This window comes from Salvelinus namaycush, chromosome 22, assembly GCF_016432855.1.
Source record: "Salvelinus namaycush isolate Seneca chromosome 22, SaNama_1.0, whole genome shotgun sequence".
NCBI classification, from domain to species: Eukaryota; Metazoa; Chordata; class Actinopteri; order Salmoniformes; family Salmonidae; genus Salvelinus; species Salvelinus namaycush.
Genome location: NC_052328.1, coordinates 17,937,008 through 17,956,213, shown reverse-complemented (window position 1 = coordinate 17,956,213; position 19,206 = coordinate 17,937,008). Strand labels below are relative to the sequence as shown.

The window sequence follows — 19,206 nt, the reverse complement described above, 5'->3', positions numbered from 1 at the left end:
CTGACACCCTGGGAAAGCCAGGGGCATGTCTCCACTCCCGTTGCCCATTGAGGGGGCCTGCTGAGCGGGCAGGCTGGGCCAGGGGAGAGGGGGTCCTCTGGAGCAACAACCTGGTGTTGGGAATTGGGGTGTTGGCAGCCAATCAAAATAGGACATCTTCCAACACCGTCAGAGAGAGGTGAGGGAGAGGGGGAGGTAAAGGAAAATGGAGAGTGGGAGGGAGGTAGGGAGAGAGAAAGAGAGAGATGAGGTAGTAAAAAAGAGAGTGAGAGGTGGTGAGTGAGGGAGAGGGGGGAGGAGAGGGAGAGACAGTACCATTAGGGTGGCCACATTAGTAAACAGAGACACGTTGCTGGTGCGAGAGTGAGTAACTGGACAGCTGTAACAAAAAACACAGCCCCCAAAACTGTACTCCCTGACCTCTCACTGGGTAAACAGAATCCCCTGAAGCACCACAGAGCCTCACAGCAGTAGACTGTGGACTGACAGAGACTGACAGCGGAAACACCTCCCTGGTCAGGCAGACAACCACAGTACTGTAGTATCCACAGGTCTTGCCCTGTGAGAGTATGTGAACGATCGGGCTAGAACAACATAGAGGAGGTCCATGCTCTGGATCTGTATCTAAGAACCTGGAAGGCTCAGATATATATTCTTACAATATATGTCTATGTTTACGATTGTTGTAGTGTATGCATTCGCTATGTACACTGTTTACAACAGCCATGTCCTGAACAAAATAGAAAGAACATTTTTACAAAGGATTGTGTAAGAAAACACAAGTCTACATAGAGATTTGTATAGAGATATAGATAAATCATAAACAACAGGTGTGGACTAACAATTCAATTCTTACTTACGGGCTCTTACCAACAATGCAGAGAGAAAGAAAATAGAGAAGTAATAGAAAAGTAAAATGCTGTTCCACCCATTATTATGAGCCTTCCTCCACTTATCAGCCTCCACTGCTATATACAAGGAGTACCAGTACAGAGTCAATGGGCAGGGGTACGAGGTAATTGAGGTAGATATGTACATATAATTAGGAATAAAGTGACAGATAGTAAACAGTAGCAGCAGCATATGTGATGAGTCAAAGAAGTTAGTGCAACAAGGGTCAATGCGGATAGTCCGGGTAGCTATTTGATGAACTGTTTAATTAACTATTTAGCAGTGTTATGGCTTGGGGGCAGAAGCTGTTCAGCGTTCTGTTGTTTGCAGACTTGGTGCATCGGTATTGCTTGCCGTGGTAGCAGAGAGAACAGCACTCACCTGACGGCTCTGATGACAGCCTTCAGTGGAGCTGATATGTCCTCCATGGTGACATCACAGTGGCATCCCCTGTCGTCGAACGTGTCATCATTCCCCATTCCTGTGTCCACTGAGATACAGAAAGAGGGGTGGTGTCAAATGTACTTGTCTCTTATACTGCCATAGCCCACTAGTCAGCTTCCAATTGGCTCTTTAAACCCCTCACCGTCGCATCTCTTCCCCCGGTCATAATTACAAAAGAGAATGCATTCTAAATTTAAGGTGTCCAAATAATTCTTCCTTCCTTACAGACTTCAGCTCCAAGCTGAAACTCCACAATATAATATTTCAAAATAAGTTTGTAGCTTTCCATTTTCTCCTCAAATGAAAATTGGATCTCTAGGAATGGTCAATAATTGTCGACTCAGCTTGTATGCGTGATGGGCGGAGGATGCATACATCATCTAGCCAACAATATGAGAGTACTCAGAGTTTCTCAGGTCATATTGATTTTTAATAGGATACGTGTCCTGAAGAGCACAGATAAAGAGCATAGATATACAGGGGAGAGGCAGGGTGACAGAAACAGGGAACTGCTCAGCCAAGCACTTCCCCCCTCTATTAGAAGGTTACATACAGCTTGAATTCTCTGTTACAGTAGAGGTTAATACACTGAGTATACAAAACATTAAGAACACCTGCTCTTTCCATGACATAGACTGACCAAGTGAATCCAGGTGAAAGCGACGATCCCTTTTTGATGTCATTTGTTAAATCCACTTAAATAGTCAGGGGGCTGGAACATAATTAAAAATAATTTGTAGACTGCAAATTGACCTCAAGAAGGCCAAACAGATATGTTTGACTAAAACATGATAATTTCAAACCTTGCTTACATTTGTACACAATCACTTATCTCTCTATTGTGCGTGGGAATAAGATTGGGAACAGATTTCATCAATTAAAATCAATTGGAGCTGATTTCCTGGTGTTGTTAGTCTTTTATGTCCAACAATGAAAATTGAAAAAAAAAAAGTTACAAAACAAATATGATAATTTTTTGCTCAGAAAACTTGGGGTGCCAAATAGGTACGGGGGCACCGTCGGTGGAGTAGAGACGCCAAGCAGCCCGGGGTACAAGGTGACACGTGCAGACAGACACAGACAGAAATTGTAACATGGTGAAGAGATGGGGTACACGTAATCATACACACACAGATAGAGGTGCAAAACACATACACAAACAGACATATACTGAGTATACAAAACATTAAGAACACCTGCTGTTTTCATGACAGACTGACCAGGTGAATCCAGCTGAAAGCTATGATGCCTTCTTGACGTCACTTGTTAAATCTAACTTCAATCAGTGTAGATGAAGGGGAGGAGACAGGTTAAAGACAATTGATTGTCTATGTGTAAGGATAACCAGTCAACCTGACACAACTGTTGGAGGCATTGGAGTCAACATGGGCCAGCACATTTTCGGCACCTTGTAGAGTTCATGCTCCGACGAATTGAGGCTGTTCTGAAGGCAAAAGTCGGGGGTGCAACTAAATATTAGGAAGGTGTTCGTAATGTTTGGTATATGGCAGTGGACTGGAACTCCACATGACATGTTGGAGGATATTGCAACTTCTGTGGATTGTAAGTCTTGACTCATTAATCTACCCTTGTGGGGAAAAAAGCGCATACCGTATACACACGTACGTACGCACGCATGCACACACATTCACGTAACCCCCCCCCCCCCCCACACACACACAGAGGCACACATCCTCTCCACTCACCTTCGGAGGGCGCGGTGCGTGATTGGCTCTTAAGGCGTAAGGAGGGTCTAAAGCGGGTGCGGTCATTGAAGCTCCAGCTCTTCTGCACCTTGGCAGGGCTGCTGCGCGTCTCAGCGCCCGCCACATTGTTGCCCGGGGAACAGCGCCGATCATTGTTGATGGACGTCTGGCGGCTCTTCATGCTCTGGCCGCGAGGGCTTGCCATACGTACCCGCTCCTTAAAGCTCAACTTAGTACTAAAGAGAGAGACAGAAAGACAGAGAGGAAGAGGGAGAGAGCGAGAGAGAGTGAGCAAAAGCCTCTTATTATGCATTCCCCCTGAGAGAGACAAATGTGTGCAGACAGAGTGTAGTCACAGTGTAGTGCAGTGTATTGTCCTTTTCTCAAACATTACAAACATGCTTACCTCATCCACAATACACTAAGAGTACCCCATCTACTCTCTAAGACAGTGGTCCCTGGTCCCCTGGTCCCGAGGAGATATAGGGTGTGCAGGCTTTTGCTCCAGCCTAGCCGACTAAACTCCACGATTTACGAACAATGTTGTGTGTAATTGCAAGCTATTCTTTGGTTCTGAAATCAGTAGTTTATGATTAAAATGTTATGTGATGTCGGAGCTCCAATCCGCCCAACCTAGTCGACGCTCAACTCTATCGTAAATCGCAGAGTTGAGTTTAATCAGCTAACGCCAGACCAGCACTGAAGGAGCTGAATCAGCTGGGCAGAAACAAAAGCCTAAACATTTTGAAAATAAGTTACTACTTAGAACCATAAAGGGTTATTCAATTGTCTCCATATGAGAACCCTCTGAAAAGCACTCTTTTTGGTTTCTAGTGGAACCCACCACTAATACAAGGTTAAACAGTGCCTTTGGAAAGTTCAGACCCTTTGACTTTTTCCAAATTTTGTTACGTTACAGCCTTAGAATAAGGCTGTAATGTTCTTTTTTTCTAAGAGGGTAAACACCTTGTAGCTCTCCAGGACCTCTATAGTAGCTCTTGGGGACTACTGTTGTAGAGGTCAAAGGCAGTAGTAGGACACTGATCAGTGTTCCAAGACAAAGACAATAACCAAGGAACACCGCAAGATTTACAATTTATACAGATGCATAGAAGCACTCTTCCTACTTATACTGTAAGCTAGTATCTCAGTATCTCTAGGACACTTAGACCTGTATTGTGCCAGTGAGCCTGTGCTTAGACATACTGTAGCTTTATAGATGGGTGGGAGATGCTGACAGCCTATACCTGAGACACACCCTAACCCCTGCCGTGACAACAAGAGAAGCATGCAACGCTGTGAACCAATCAGATGGCGTGACAGCAGGCCCAATGGTCAGGCTTGATTCTTCAGGCACCAATGATCAGTGAGCAAACTCCCAGTTTCTGTGGAAACTTCAGGAGGGAATATTGCGCTCCAGTAACCATTAGGAAGTTATTCATGATAACAGGGACCTTCCCCAAGCCTAGGTAAAGGAAGATGTATCAATGCCGTGTGGGATGAGTAGGGTCAAAGGTCAGTCGGGGTGGTGGTGACCATTTTTATGAGGACATGCAGTGGCACCATGCAGCCAAGCCAAGAGACCTCAGCAGACAAATGGAGGTCTAGATGGACTGTAGATTTTATGGCGATGAAAGACTTTGTTAAGAGTTCTAATTTCTACACACAGAACTACTTCCGCTATATAAGGGGACCGGGATACAGTTATTTAGGGGTTGTGTCTGATAAGGTGGTCCAAGGGAGGTGGAGGTCGAAACCAACAGGCAACATGTAACAGGCAGCAGTCCCATTAGACAAGCAAAGGGCTAATACAATTATTTAATGGGGAGGGGGTAGATGGCAGTTTTGGGGTTCTCTCATCATCCTCCATGCACCTGGCAGTTAGTCAGCATTCCCAGAGATCATGTGACCAGGGAGGAGAGGATGCTGGGTAGTGGGTACTTCCTAAATTTCCATGCGTAATACCTTCTGAAGCGCCTCCTATTACTATGACCCTTACTAGGGAGGTAGGGAGGAAGACAGATAGAGGAGGAAGGGGTTAAAACACCAAGGAGTGGGGAAGGGAGGGACGAGAGACATCTGTACGGTCAATACCGTCAGAAGCAGTGGAGGTTGCTGAGAGGAGAACAGTTCATAATAATGTCCTGAACGGAGCAAATGGAATGGCATCAAACACCTGGAAACCATGTGTTTGATGTATTTGATACCATTCCACTGATTCTGCTCCAGTCATTACCACCAGCCCGTTCTCCCCAATTAATGTGCCACCAACCTCCTGTGGTCAGAACTATAAACTGCCGATTATACAGTAGATCTCGCATTCTATGGTCTGATTATATACAGTAGCTCACACCTTTAGCTGTAGGAGTTGCAATACAAACCATGAGAGTCATTTATGGTGGTTGTGTCTTTACATTCTAGATAGTCAGAAGTCAGAAGTTGTGAAAAGAGCAGAATAAGCAGACACACCCCAATTCTCATACTCTCACACATATAAACAGACCACCCACCCACACACACACACACACACACACACACACACACACACACACACACACACACACACACACACACACACACACACACACACACACACACACACACACAGTGTTTAGTTTTTTAGTGCCTGTTGAGTATATAAGTCAGTTTTACCAGACTAATTTGCTACTGTAAAGCAATTACAACATTACCTAAGTTCTCAACCGTTGATGTGAGCGATGCTGAGGAAAAATCCTATTATACAGCTAATTGTATAGTATACATTTTAGGGTATGAAAAGCTGGGCTATAATTATGATTTCAAAAGCTCTCGCCTAATTGACTAAACCACAACACAAGTTACTTGAGAAGCCAATGAAAGCATAGAAAACCTCATGACTTCTAACAGCTTGGAGGATTAGCAGGGAATGACAGTTTGGTGTGTGTGTGTGTGTGTGTGTGTGTGTGTGTGTGTGTGTGTGTGTGTGTGTGTGTGTGTGTGTGTGTGTGTGTGTGTGTGTGTGTGTGTGTGTGTGTGTGTGTGCCTCCGCATGTGCTGTGCATATGTCTCTCAACATAAAGTCCAAATTTAGCTGCACTGGCATGACACGATAAATCCACCGTTGCTAAAGGAGCCCTGTATTGTAAAAACAATAACCTGAAATCATACTTAAAGTCACAGATCTCTCTGTCTCTCCCTCCTCCTCTCCTTGTCTCTCGGCCTGCCGACCGAGACTGGTGTTTGACAAGTTAAATAAATACCCTTGGAATGGAAAACGTGCGTCATGGTGCAGACACGGTACAGACGCTGGTTTGCACATAACACACACATATCGTAGAAACACACACACACACACACACACACACACACACACACACACACACACACACACACACACACACACACACACACACACACACACACACACACACACACACACACACACACACACACACACACACACACACAGTAAGCAAAGAAACACACTCAGATACTCTCTCAAACACGGCAGAGACAGAGAAAAGTGGTACTCCAGTCATGGTGGCTTGGAAAGCCAGGAGCCAAGAGAGACCATGGTGCTCTGAGAGACAGAGGCTGCTACACTAGAGAGCCTTTTCTCAAACCAGGACGGCGACTTTCATAGCACTGTTGTTCCCCTCTGACCAGGGACTGATTCTGACCAGGGACACCAGGTGAGTGCTCTGGTCAAACAGTGACTTTCAAAACAATTTGAAAACAAGGGTTCAGTTTCAACACGTTTATCAACCAGCATATGTCTTCTTTTTAGAGTGAATGTCTTTGAATGAACCATTGCGTGGTGTGTAGAGGCGAGAGCTACAAACCTGCTAATCGTCTCACCCTGTTCTTTCCTTTAGGTGTTAGTGAGAAGAGAGGAGAGAGACAAAGGAAGAGATATCAGTCGTTAATGACAGAGTCTACAGGGTCTCCCTACACCACACACAGGGACAGAGAGATGAAGAAGTCAGCCAGCTTCATACTGTAACGTCCTCCCTGTGTGTATCGCATGCGAGACATGATGTCAGAAGACAAACCGTCAGGCATGAAGAACACAAACCACTACAGTCAAAGCCTTGTGCAAGACCAATTTTGTCAACTAGTTTACAGAACATTGCAGCAGGCATACATGCAAGCAATAGCTGTGCCACTCAACTGGGCTCGGAAAGCACCGGCAGACAGAGATAGAAGATAGAAAGGTGTGTGTCCCTGGGCAAAAACTGGTTGAATCAATGTTGTTTGCACGTCATTTCATCCCAAAAAGGATATGTGATGACATTGAATTAATATGGATATTGGTGATATTTTGTGTTTATTTCACGTTGAATTCACATTAGTTGACAACTCAACCAAAGGTAATTCAAAGCTAGACGTTGAACTGACTTCTGTGCCCAGTGGGGTGTGTGTGTATTTGTGATTGAAAAAGCAGATGTTTGTGTTTGCGCCCACACTGGATGTAGACCTATAGGGTATGTATGTGTATGTTTGCGTGAGAAAGAGCGAGCGATAAAGCAGGTCATCCTGTGAATATTTCCATGTGTCCTTAAACACACCCTAAAATCTACAGAGAAGACATGGATGTCATTCCTGGACAACATAAGCTGGAAAATGTTCATGTTTGTACACTCTGTTTTACTTTCAATGTTTAAATTAATTAATTGAAAGCAAAGTATTTGTGAGTTGGTTCTTTGTGTGTGGGCGCCTGGAAATATTGGAATATTTGATGACTGTGAGCCTTAAAAAAAAAGTCCATATGAAAGTATTGTAACCATACAAGTATCAAATTATAATAACAGCAAAATAACTATAGGAAGGAATGTCAAAAGGAGTTGACGAGCTGATTAAAACTCAATTAGGGAGAAATATCCACAAGAGACCAACCGCTAAAAAAGTAGAGCAGGAAATTGTGGAAAAAACTAGAGGAGCACAGAGACCAAATAGGAAGAGAGCAGAGCAGCAGCCGTACTTTAGTTGTTACCTACTTTGCAGGACTGCAGGTATGCAACGCCTTCAAATGAGGCTTCCATGTAGCTATGGAAACCGAGTTCTCATCAGCAGCATAACTACGCCAGACACACTACGTGCAGAGTCAACAGAAAACAAAAGAAAAACACACAGAGAGAGAGAGAGAGAGAGAGGGGAGGGTGGGAGAACAGGGGGATAATAAAAAATAAAAAATACAACAAGGCCAGAGGGAACGGAGGAGGGAGGAAGGGGGATTGGGGTAAGAAAGAAAGAAAGAGAAATAAAACAAAGAGAGTGATTAGTAAAACCGGTGGTGTCAAGGCATCATGGGGAGGGGGGGATACATGCCTGAAGGGGGAGTGGGCGCCCTGGTAGTGCTGCCACGTGGCACTGAGGTAGGTACGGGCACCGTCGGTGGAGTAGAGACGCCAAGCAGCCTGGGATATGAGGTGACACGCATAGAGAGACATACATAGACGGGAGCAATGGCAACATGGTGAGGAGATAGGGTACACGTAATCATACACACACGGATAGAGGTGCACAACACATACACAGACAGACACACATACAAAGAGTGTACAAAACATTAAGAACACCTGCTTGTCCACATGGATTAACCTGGTGAATCCAGGTAAAAGCTATGATCCCTTATTGATGTCACTTGTTAAATCTAACTTCAATCAGTGTCGATGAATGGGAGGGGACAGTTTAACAGAGGATTTTTAAGCCTTGACACAATTTAGACATGGATTGTGTATGTGTGCCACTCAGAGGCTGAATGGGCAAGACATTTAAGTGCCTTTGAACGGGGGTACGGTAGACGCACCAGTTTGTGTTGAGAACTGCATCGCTGCTGGATGTTTCACGGTCAACAGTTTCCTGTGTGTATCAAGAATGGTCCACCACCCAAAGGACATCCAGCAAACTTGACACAACTGTGGGAAGCATTGGAGTCAACATGGGTCAGCATCTCTGTGGAACGCTTTTGCCATATTGGTCCATGCTTTGAGGCTGTTTTGAGGGCAAAAGGGGGGAAGGTGTTCCTAATGTTTTGTACACTCAGTGTATATACAAAGCGAAATACCAGGGGCTAACAAACAACAGAGATAACACATTCCTGCCGACTGCAGATGTAAGTCCATCTGTCGAGAGAAGATATCTGGTCAGATGAAGAAGTGTTGAGGTCCTTATCAACTCAGCCATACTATACAGAAATGATGAATAGAGCAAATGGAGTTGCTTGTTTGCGGGCCTTAAAGCGGTGGAAAAGGGGAGCTAAATTGAATACATGAATCAAACGAGTAGCCTAATCGGGTTTTTTCTGCTTGATGTTAAAATCTCTTGAAAAACAAGATGTGTGTGTGTTTTGTGTTTGTTTTTGAGTTCATTGTGTATGTTGCGTTGATGGGGTATTGTAATAGTCCAGGTCTTGTCTGATAGGATGAGCTATTGCGTAGAGGGAAATCCACCCTGGGCTCTAGTGGAAACAGCTCATAAATATCACCTCTGTATTTCCTTTGGACCTGAGAGAGTACAAAGAGTCTCAGCCACGATTAGGTATCGACTACACACAAACACACGCACGAACACACACACATACTGTACACACACGTGCATGTTTCTACACTCACGCATACACATACAGTACCAGTCAGAAGTTTGGACACAGCTACTCATTCAAGGGTTTTTCTTTATTTTGACTATTTTCTACATTGGAGAATAATAGTGAAGACATCAAAACTATGACATAACACATATGGAAACATGTGGTAACCAAAAAAGTGTTAAACAAATCAAAAAATATTTGATATTTGAGATTCTTCAAAGTAACCAGCCTTTGCCTTGATGGGAGCTTTGCACACTCTTGGCATTCTCTCAACCAGCTTCATGAGGTCGTCACCTGGAATGCATTTCAATTAACATGTGTGCCTTGTTAAAAGTTCATTTGTGGAATTTCTTTCCTTCTTTATGCATTTGAGCCAATCAGTTGAGTTGTGACAAGGTAGGAGTGGTATACAGAAGATAGCCCTATTTGATAAAGCTGTCATCAAGGCAAAGGGTGGCTACTTTGAAGAATCTCAAATATAAAATGTATTTTAATTTGTTTAACACTTTTTTGGTTACTTCATGATTCCATATGTGTTCTTTCATAGTTTTGATGTCTTCACTATTATTATTGATTGGTACTGTATATAAACACACACACTCTGATACAAAGACACGTGGGCATGTTCACTTTCTCACACACACACACACACACACACACACACACACACACACACACACACACACACACACACACACACACACACACACACACACACACACACACACACACACACACACACACACACACAAACACACACACACACACACACACACACACACACACACACACACACACACACACACACACACACACACACACACACACACACACACACACAGAGAGAACAGTTCAGTGGTAGCAGGTGGCACTGTAAACGGGGAAGACGGGATCATAGTAATGGTTAGAACAGAATTAATGGAATGATATCAAACACATCAAATACCTGGTTTTTCATGTGTTTGATACCATTCCATTCACTCCAATCCTTCCACCATTATCAGCCTTCCTCCCCTCACCAGCCTCCAATGGAACAGTTATAGCATGTCTGGTGATAAACTTGTTAGTGTGTGTTGTGTACCTGGATGAGGCTGGCTGCTGGGTTCCTCCTCTTCTCAAAGTGTTTTTGTCTGTGCTGCTCCTGTACCTTCAGGGCAAAGCCTGAGCCCAGGATACCCTGTACACACACACATACACACGATGGACTGAATCTGGGGGTCTTGACACCACGTTTGGTGAATGAACTTCAAACTGTGTGTGTGTGTCTGTGTGGTTGTCTGTGTCTCACGGCAGGCAGGGCGAAGAAGGAGATCCCCATCAGAGCAAAGCCAGCTGAGATCAGACGACCCGTCCACGTCTGAGGAGTCTTGTCTCCGTAGCCGATGGTTGTCAGAGTGATCTAGACACACACATCATCATCACAGAGTTCAGAAGTCACAATACAATAGTTACACTGTAACTCCCACAGCCCCACAAGATGCACAGAGGTAAATTATTTACCCCTTTATTTAGGTAAATTCCATTTTCAATTCAGTCAATTCCTTCCTGAATAGAAAGATCCACCCTATAGAGCCCTCCTGGACTAGGTTTGAAAAACACTGCACTTTTGTGTGTTGTGTATTTCAGTGACCTCCTTTCTCTCCCTGTCCCTGTCTCCCCTTGCACATCTAATAACCCAGTCTCCCCTGACAGACACTGTAAAGTACATTCATCAATTGGGTAATTTTAGCAGGTCTGAAGCAGTGGGCATTCATTGTTTGTGTCGACATTGTATAAAGTCTGGTAAGTGGTGCCTGGGAAAGGGAACGGGAGGTGTTTGAAGACCAGCCAAGCATGACCTTGTAGCTCTGTTATGCCACATGGTCATTAAAGGATAAGTTAGCTTTTTACAACCAAATTTGCATTTTTTTTATCTAAATGTGATGTTAAGGGTCCAGATTTTAAAAAATGCGATTTCACTTGTTTTGGGAAACTTACCCCAACCACTAATTTCCTCATCCTCGTTGTACATTATGTGGTCTCTAAAAATGGGGTCTCTGAAAAAACATGCACGAATGCTTGAAAAACAACCAAATACGTTCTTTAAGAAATGGAAACGCTCTCAGTATAGTGATGCAGGTCTTTAGCTGTTGTATACATGAAATTGTGTCATTCCGAAATGTATCCGCAACGTTATTCCATTTTGTGAGGCCGTTTCCCCATATCCAGCTGTTCCATTCTCCGTGAAGCCTGTTGCTACAGGTAACTCTTTAAGGTAACCCCACCTCTTTAAGGAATACCTAGGATAGGATAAAGTAATCCTTCTAACCCCCCCCCCCCCCCCCCCCCCTTAAAAGATTTAGATGCACTATTGTAAAGTGGTTGTTCCACTGGATATCATAAGGTGAATGCACCAATTTGTAAGTCGCTCTGGATAAGAGCGTCTGCTAAATGACTTAAATGTAAATGTAAATGTAACTGCCAAAATAAAAGAAACACCAACATAAAGTGTCTTAATAGGGTGTTGGGTCCCCATGAGCCGCCAGAACAGCTTCAATGAGCCTTGGCATAGATTCTACAAGTGTCTGGAACTTCCTGTGTGGAAGCACCTGCTTTCAATATACTTTGTATCCCTCACTTACTCAAGTGTTTCCTTTATTTTGGCAGTTACATGTAGAACGGACAGACCGGTATCTCTCAAGTCACAACACAATGCAATATAATGTTGCGGATAAAGTTCAGAATCACACAATTTCATGTGTACAACTTATAAAGACCTGCATCACTATACTGAGAGCTTTTCCATTTCTTAAAGGATGTATTTGGGTGTTTTTGGAGCCTTTGTTCATGTTTTTTCAGAGCTCCCATACTGCACAACCAGGATGGTGAAAGGAGTCCTTGGTTGGGTGTACGTTTCTCTAAAACAAGTGAAATCGCATGTCTGGACCCTTCTATAATGTGCCATTTACATTTTTTGGATTTGTTGATTTTGTTGTAAAAAAAAAAATATCTTAAGGTCATATTATAGACTGGTGGGCAAGTCCAGTAATGATATTAAAGCTACTCTTTCTCTTTGTCTTTCAGAGATGGGCTGGTTAAGTTGTTTTCTTGTATCTGCTGATTAAACTTCAGTCCTGTGAATATCAATATGGGCTACATAGAAACATCTTGATCAAACTACAAATTATTGTGTGTATGTGAGGAGTGTGCACGTGTGTTTGTGTGGTGTATGCATGGGCCAGTGTGTGTGCATGTGTGTGCGTGTAGACTCACTGTGCCCCACCACAGAGCATCAGCATAGGTGGCAAAGTCTTTGTTGAACTCCTTCTCCACAAGATAGACCAGGAACGAAGAGAAGATAAGCACCAGGAACCCAATGTACCAAGCTGTTACCAACTCCTATAGGAAATCAATGTATTATTTGTGTCAACAAATACATCCAATCTCACTCTATTTGTTGTGTCAACCAGGTCCTAAATCCCTAAAGATCAAGTTGAGGTGACAGTGAAGGAAACATTCACTAGCAAGAAACCTTGAGAGGAACCAGACACTAGGGAGCTCATCCTCCTATTTTTTGTAGGAAAACAGAGTACATAGGACTATGTACCAGACTGTTGTCCATGCCGAATTAGACTACAAACATGGTTGTACCTTACTGTGCGCGTAGACAACAGATCCCAGTAGTTTCCAGGTGCCCCCTCTGCGGTCCATGCGCACCATTCGCAGGATCTGCAGGAAGCGAAGGCTCCTCAATGCTGAGGTGGCAAAGATGTTACCTTGGCTACCCGCTGACACCACAGCAATGGAAGCTATGAGTACAATGATGTCTGGAAAGAGACAATGACAGATAAATGGGAATGGGGAAAAGTCACCAAAACCAACTTCAATACTATAGTAGTATTTACAGTCTTGTAAACTTCCATTAGAGCCTACCGATAATGTATTGCAGTGTGTATGAATGACACACGTGATACTATCACACAAAGACGTAACTTTAAGTTCTATGTAAATTAAGTTCCAATTGTAATGTTGTGTTTGCCGCAATATAATAGAAATTACCAGTAGGCTTATATCTACTCACACTCAAACCATGAAGGAGGAAAAAACTAAGACGACGAGATGCAAAACTTAATTTAATGCTGCAATATAATAATCTGTTTGTATTTTCTGTATAAACAATGACATGCCTTCCTTATGATATTCCCCTAATAAAGTCAAGAAACTTTTGTGAATGTGGTATGGATATTATTAGGCTGAGCTACTGCAAGCCTATGAAGGCAGTGCGCACTGGCACTCCAACTGGCTCTGACAGTTGAACTTGAGGTGAGGAACAATGTTTTGGGACTACCAGAGTTACTCCTTTAATCTAACAATATAAAGCTTATCTTTATAAAAAAAATATTCAGATCGAAAATGTGAAACTTTGCCTCTTTCTGTGCTCGTATACCGTGCTTTCGTAAAGTATTCAGACCCCTTCCCCTTTTCCACATTTTGTTACGTTACAGCCTTGTTCTAAAATGTATTATTGTTTTTTTTCAACATGTTTTTCAACATCAATGTACACGCAATAGCCCACAATGACAAAGAAAAAACTGTCTTTTAGAAATGTGTGTATATATATATATATAGTTGAAGTCGAAAGTTTACATACACCTTAGCCAAATACATTTAAACTCAGTTTTTCACAATTCCTGACATTTAATCCGAGTAAGAATTCCCTGTTTTAGGTCAGTTAGGATCACCACTTTTATTTTAAGAATGTGAAATGTCAGAATAACAGCAGTGAGAATGATTTATTTCATATTTTATTTCTTTCATCACATTCCCAGTGGGTCAGAAGTTTACATACACTCAATTAGTATTTGGTAGCATTTCCTTTAAATTGTTTAACTTGGGTCAAACGTTTAGGGTAGCCTTCCACAAGATTCCCACAATAAGTTGGGTGAATTTTGGCCCATTCCTCCTGGCAGAGCTGGTGTAACTGAGTCAGGTTTTTACGCCTCCTTGCTCGCACACGCTTTTTCAGGTCTGCCCACAAATGTTCTATAGGATTGAGGTCAGGGCTTTGTGATGGCCACTCCAATACCTTGACTTTGTTGTTCCTAAGCCATTTTGCCACAACTTTGGAAGTATGCTTGGGGTCATTGTCCATTTGGAAGACCCATTTGCGACCAGGCTTTAACTTCCTGACTGATGTCTTGAGATGTTACTTCAATATATCCATCAAATTTTCCATCCTCGTGATGCCATCTATTTTGTGAAGTGCACCAGTCCCTCCTGCAGCAAAGCACCCCCACAACATGTTGCTGCCAACCCCGTGCTTCACGGTTGGGATGGTGTTCTTTGGCTTGCAAGCCTTATGGCCAAACAGTTCTATTTTTGTTTCATCAGACCAGAGGACATTTCTCCAAAAAGTATTATCTTTGTCCCCATGTGCAGTTGCAAACCATGGCGGTTTTGGAGCAGTGGCTTCTTCCTTGCTGAGCGGCCTTTCAGGTTATGTCGATATAGGACTCGTTTTACTGTGGATATAGATACTTTTGTACCTGTTTCCTCCAGCATCTTCACAAGGTCCTTTGCTGTTGTTCTGGGATGGATTTGTACTTTCGCACCAAAGTACGTTCATCTCTAGGAGACAGAACGCGTCTCCTTCCTGAGCTATACGATGGCTGCGTGGTCCTGTGGTGTTTATACTTGCGTACTATTGTTTGTACAGATGAACGTGGTACCTTCAGGCGTTTGGAAATTGCTCCCAAGGATGAACCAGACTTGTGGAGGTCTACCATCTTTTTTCAGAGGCCTTGGCTGATTTCTTTTGATTTTCCCCATGATTCCAAGCAAAGAGGCACTGAGTTTGAAGGTAGGCCTTGAAATACATCCACAAGAACACCTCCAATTGACTCAAATTATGTCAATTAGCCTATCAGAAGCTTCTAAAGCCATGACATAATTTTCTGGAATTTTCCAAGCTGTTTAAAGGTACAGTCAACTTAGTGTATGTAAACTTCCGACCCACTGGAATTGGGATACAGTGAATTATAAGTGAAAAAATCTGTCTGTAAACAATTGTTGGAAATATTATCTGTGTCATGCACAAAGTAGATTTCCTAACCGACTTGCCAAAACTATAGTTTGTTAACAAGAAATTTGTGGAGTAGTTGAAAAACGAGTTTTAATGACTCCAACCTAAGTGAATGTAAACTTCTGACTTCAGCTGTATATATATATATATATATATATATGCTATTTTTACATAAGTAATCAGACCCTTTGCTATGAGACTCGAAATTGAGCACAGGTGCATCCTGTTTCCATTGACCATTCTTGAGATGTTTCTACAACTTGATTGGAGTCCACCTGTGGTAAATTCAATTGATTGGACATGATTTGGAAACACCTGTCTATATAAGATCCCACAGTTGACAGTGCATGTCAGAGCAAAAACCAAGCCATGAGGTTGAAGGAATTGTCCGTAGAACTCAGAGACAGGATTGTGTACGTAGAGTTCCAATATAGGGGGCCTCCCGAGTGGCGCAGTGGTCTAAGGCACTGCATCGCAGCGCTATCTGTACCACTAGAGATTCTGGGTTTGAGTCCAGGCTCTGTCGCAGCCGGCCGCAACCGGGAGACCCTTGGGGCGGCGCACAATTGGCCAAGCGTCGTCTGGGTGCACAGTGCAGTGCACGCTGACATGGTCGCCAGGTGTACAGTGTTTCCTCCAACACATTGGTGCGGCTGGCTTCCGGGTTAAGTGGGAATTGTGTCAAGAAGCAGTGCGGCTTGGTTGGGTTGTGTTTCAAAGGATGCACGGCTCTCGAACTTCGCCTCTCCCGAGTCCGTACGGGAGTTGCAGCGATGAGACAAGACTGTAACTATCACTTGGATACCATGAAATTGGGGAGAAGAAGGGGTAAAAAAAAAAAGGAGTTCCATTACAGGATTGTGTCGAGGCATTGAAGGTCCCCAAGAACACAGTGGCGTCCATCATTTTTAAGTGGAAGAAGTTTGGAATCTTCCTAGAGCTGGCCGCCCAGCCAAACTTAGCAATTGTGGAAGAAAGGGCTTAAGTCAGGTAGGTGAACAAAAATCCAATTATAACTCTGACAAGAGCTCCAGAGTTCTTCTGTGGAGATGGGAGAACAGAGAGATCCTTGATGAAAACCTGCTTCAGAGCTCTCAGGACCTCAGACTGGGCGAAGGGTTACCTTCTAACAGGACAACGACCCTAAGCACACTGTCAAGACAACGCAGGAGTGGTTTTGGGACAAGTCTCTGAATGTCCTTGAGTGGCCCAGCCAAAGCCCAGACTTGAACCTGATCGAATATCTCTGGAGAGACCTGAAAATAGCTGTGCGGCGAAGCTCCCAATCCAACCTGACAGAGCTTTAGAAGATCTGCAGAGAAGAATGGGAGAAACTTGTAGCCAAGCTTGTAGCGTCATACCCAAGAAGAACCGAGGCTTTAATCGCTGCCAAAGGTGCTTCAACAAAGTCCTGAGTAATGAGTCTGAATACATATGTAAATGTGATATTTCATAATTTTTTTTATATACATATATATATATATATACATTTGCAAAAATCGATTTGTCATTATGGGGTATTGTGTGTAGATTGATGAGGAAAAGATGGAATTTAATCCATTTTAGAATAAGGCTGTGACGTAACAAAATGTGGAAAAAGTCAAGGGGTCTGAATACTTTCCGAATGCACTGTATCTGCAGTAGAAGCCTACTGACAAGTATTTTTTTTTAATGATGTCGGTGTCGGGAACATGATTCTGAATACGCTACACATCGAATCAGAACAAGTAGTTTTTTGTAATTTGTTATCGCCAGTTTTTAAGGACACGTGACTGTGGAACATTTGGTCAATTTCGCTAATTTGTTGATGGTGCTGGAAGTGCCCAGTCGGATATTTCCTTTTCGCTCTCTTTCTACTCTCAAATCTGAACGGGTCTCTCGGATCCGAACTGGCACGGGTCTGTTTGCGTCTATTTTTAAACTTGCCTTTTCGGAACAGGTCTGATTGTCCTCGGGTCCATTTGGAACGGCTCAGTTTTTTTGGGACCCGTTAAGACCTCTAGCTTGAAGAAATGAGTGACGTATTTGAAGGGCAGCAGTGCATTTTGAACCCACAACCCAACACCTCCCTGTTTTTTAACTGGTTGTTCAGAACAGCACCGTTTCCATTTAATTGAATATTGCAATAATTTTTTTCAAACTGAACTCAGCCCTGGTGACTTTGCTATAAATAAATAGGCTGAAGCATGCCCATCTGTATTTGTGCTAATCATTAGCTAGATCAGTGCTCCCCAAACTTTTTCAGTCATGGCCCCCCTTTTATCATGGGGGAACATCCTATCATGAAACGGGGACACCTTTTACTCATCAAGAAACAGTGCATACAAACACCAGTATCTGGTTTCTCTTCCAAATTGAAATCAAGAAGAACATTTTTATAAAGGAGAAATAAACCAGTTTACTGTTGCAAGGTGTGAGCCAATTTATTTTGTAGGTTTTCTCAGTTGAAATAAAATATAATGGTGATTTTGGAAGTATTCTTAGGGTGATTATTAGGTTGCATAAACATGATGAGTGCTATCCCCCGTCAATGTTGGCCTTCACATTTGTTTTCTAAACATAAATAGGTTGCTGCTGCTGGTTAGAGTCTGTGAGACAGGCAGGCTGCCTCTGACTGGGGAGAGAAACAGACTTGCTTGAAACTACTGGTTTCAGAGAAACAGCCCTTCTCTAATTCTGTAGCCTACTAGAAACCAGTTGTTTCAACGTTTATAATACTACCAAAGTTGTCTTTGAACTCACTAAATTGAGCCCAATATAACCATTAGCAGTTATTCATCGAATTTCGCACTCGTCACTTAGCAATAGAAACCTTCTCCATTTAAAAAATGGTATATATTTATTCATGCTTATGAATTTACCATGTTAAATGTGACTGTACTTCTTTGCTTCTTACAAGTTAGCTCACAGAATTAAGGGTTTTATTAAGAAGAGAGAAGAGAGAGAGAAAGAGAGACGCTATTGCTCCATTCTCCTTACAAGCACTGCGCAACTTTCTTTCCCTTCACAAACCACGGCCTCTGAGGACCAGGCCAAACAAAGCATAATTGGCGGCGAGGGGATCCAATCATAAAATTAGGAATTGATTAGTACTGTGTAGTGTAAAGCCACAGAAAGCCAGTAGCTACGGTGGGAAAATAATTTCCAATACATCAAATTTATCATGGTATATTATCGGGAGAGTCAAATTGACTGTTGATGGGTTTACACAAACCCACATACTTAGGGCCATCACAGCCAGGATCCTGAAGCATACAAACCACTATTGCTCCTACAGTAAACCACGATAATATTGTGCTTCACTCAAATTCACATCAATCACATTTCAGCAAACACATTTCAAACTCTGAAACTAACCTTGGATGGTTTTAGTCTTCTCTATTGAAAGAAGACATAGATTGTGATCTAGGTTTTTGGAAACTGTGTTTATCCTTTCTTTTATGAGAACTCAATGCCAGCTTCTGTTCTCCCTGTTTGTGTATTTAAGTGCATTATCTTTCAATCAGAAATCAGCCTTGTTGAAGATCTCTTGGTGG

At 42.9% G+C, this 19,206-nt stretch overlaps 1 protein-coding gene across 1 annotated transcript in view; it reads right to left on the bottom strand.

Moving 5' to 3' along the window:
* kcnq5a (potassium voltage-gated channel, KQT-like subfamily, member 5a) overlaps window positions 1–19,206 on the bottom strand; it is a 110,387-nt gene that overhangs the window by 17,762 nt on the left and 73,419 nt on the right. The window contains exons 4-12 of the mRNA XM_038960538.1: window positions 13,240–13,415; window positions 12,862–12,987; window positions 10,898–11,008; window positions 10,691–10,786; window positions 8,018–8,112; window positions 6,863–6,889; window positions 4,983–5,039; window positions 3,042–3,277; window positions 1,273–1,381 (exon numbers count right to left, since the gene is read on the bottom strand). Coding sequence (XP_038816466.1) covers window positions 1,273–1,381; window positions 3,042–3,277; window positions 4,983–5,039; window positions 6,863–6,889; window positions 8,018–8,112; window positions 10,691–10,786; window positions 10,898–11,008; window positions 12,862–12,987; window positions 13,240–13,415 — 1,033 coding nt within the window. The remainder of the gene's footprint in view (window positions 1–1,272; window positions 1,382–3,041; window positions 3,278–4,982; window positions 5,040–6,862; window positions 6,890–8,017; window positions 8,113–10,690; window positions 10,787–10,897; window positions 11,009–12,861; window positions 12,988–13,239; window positions 13,416–19,206) is intronic.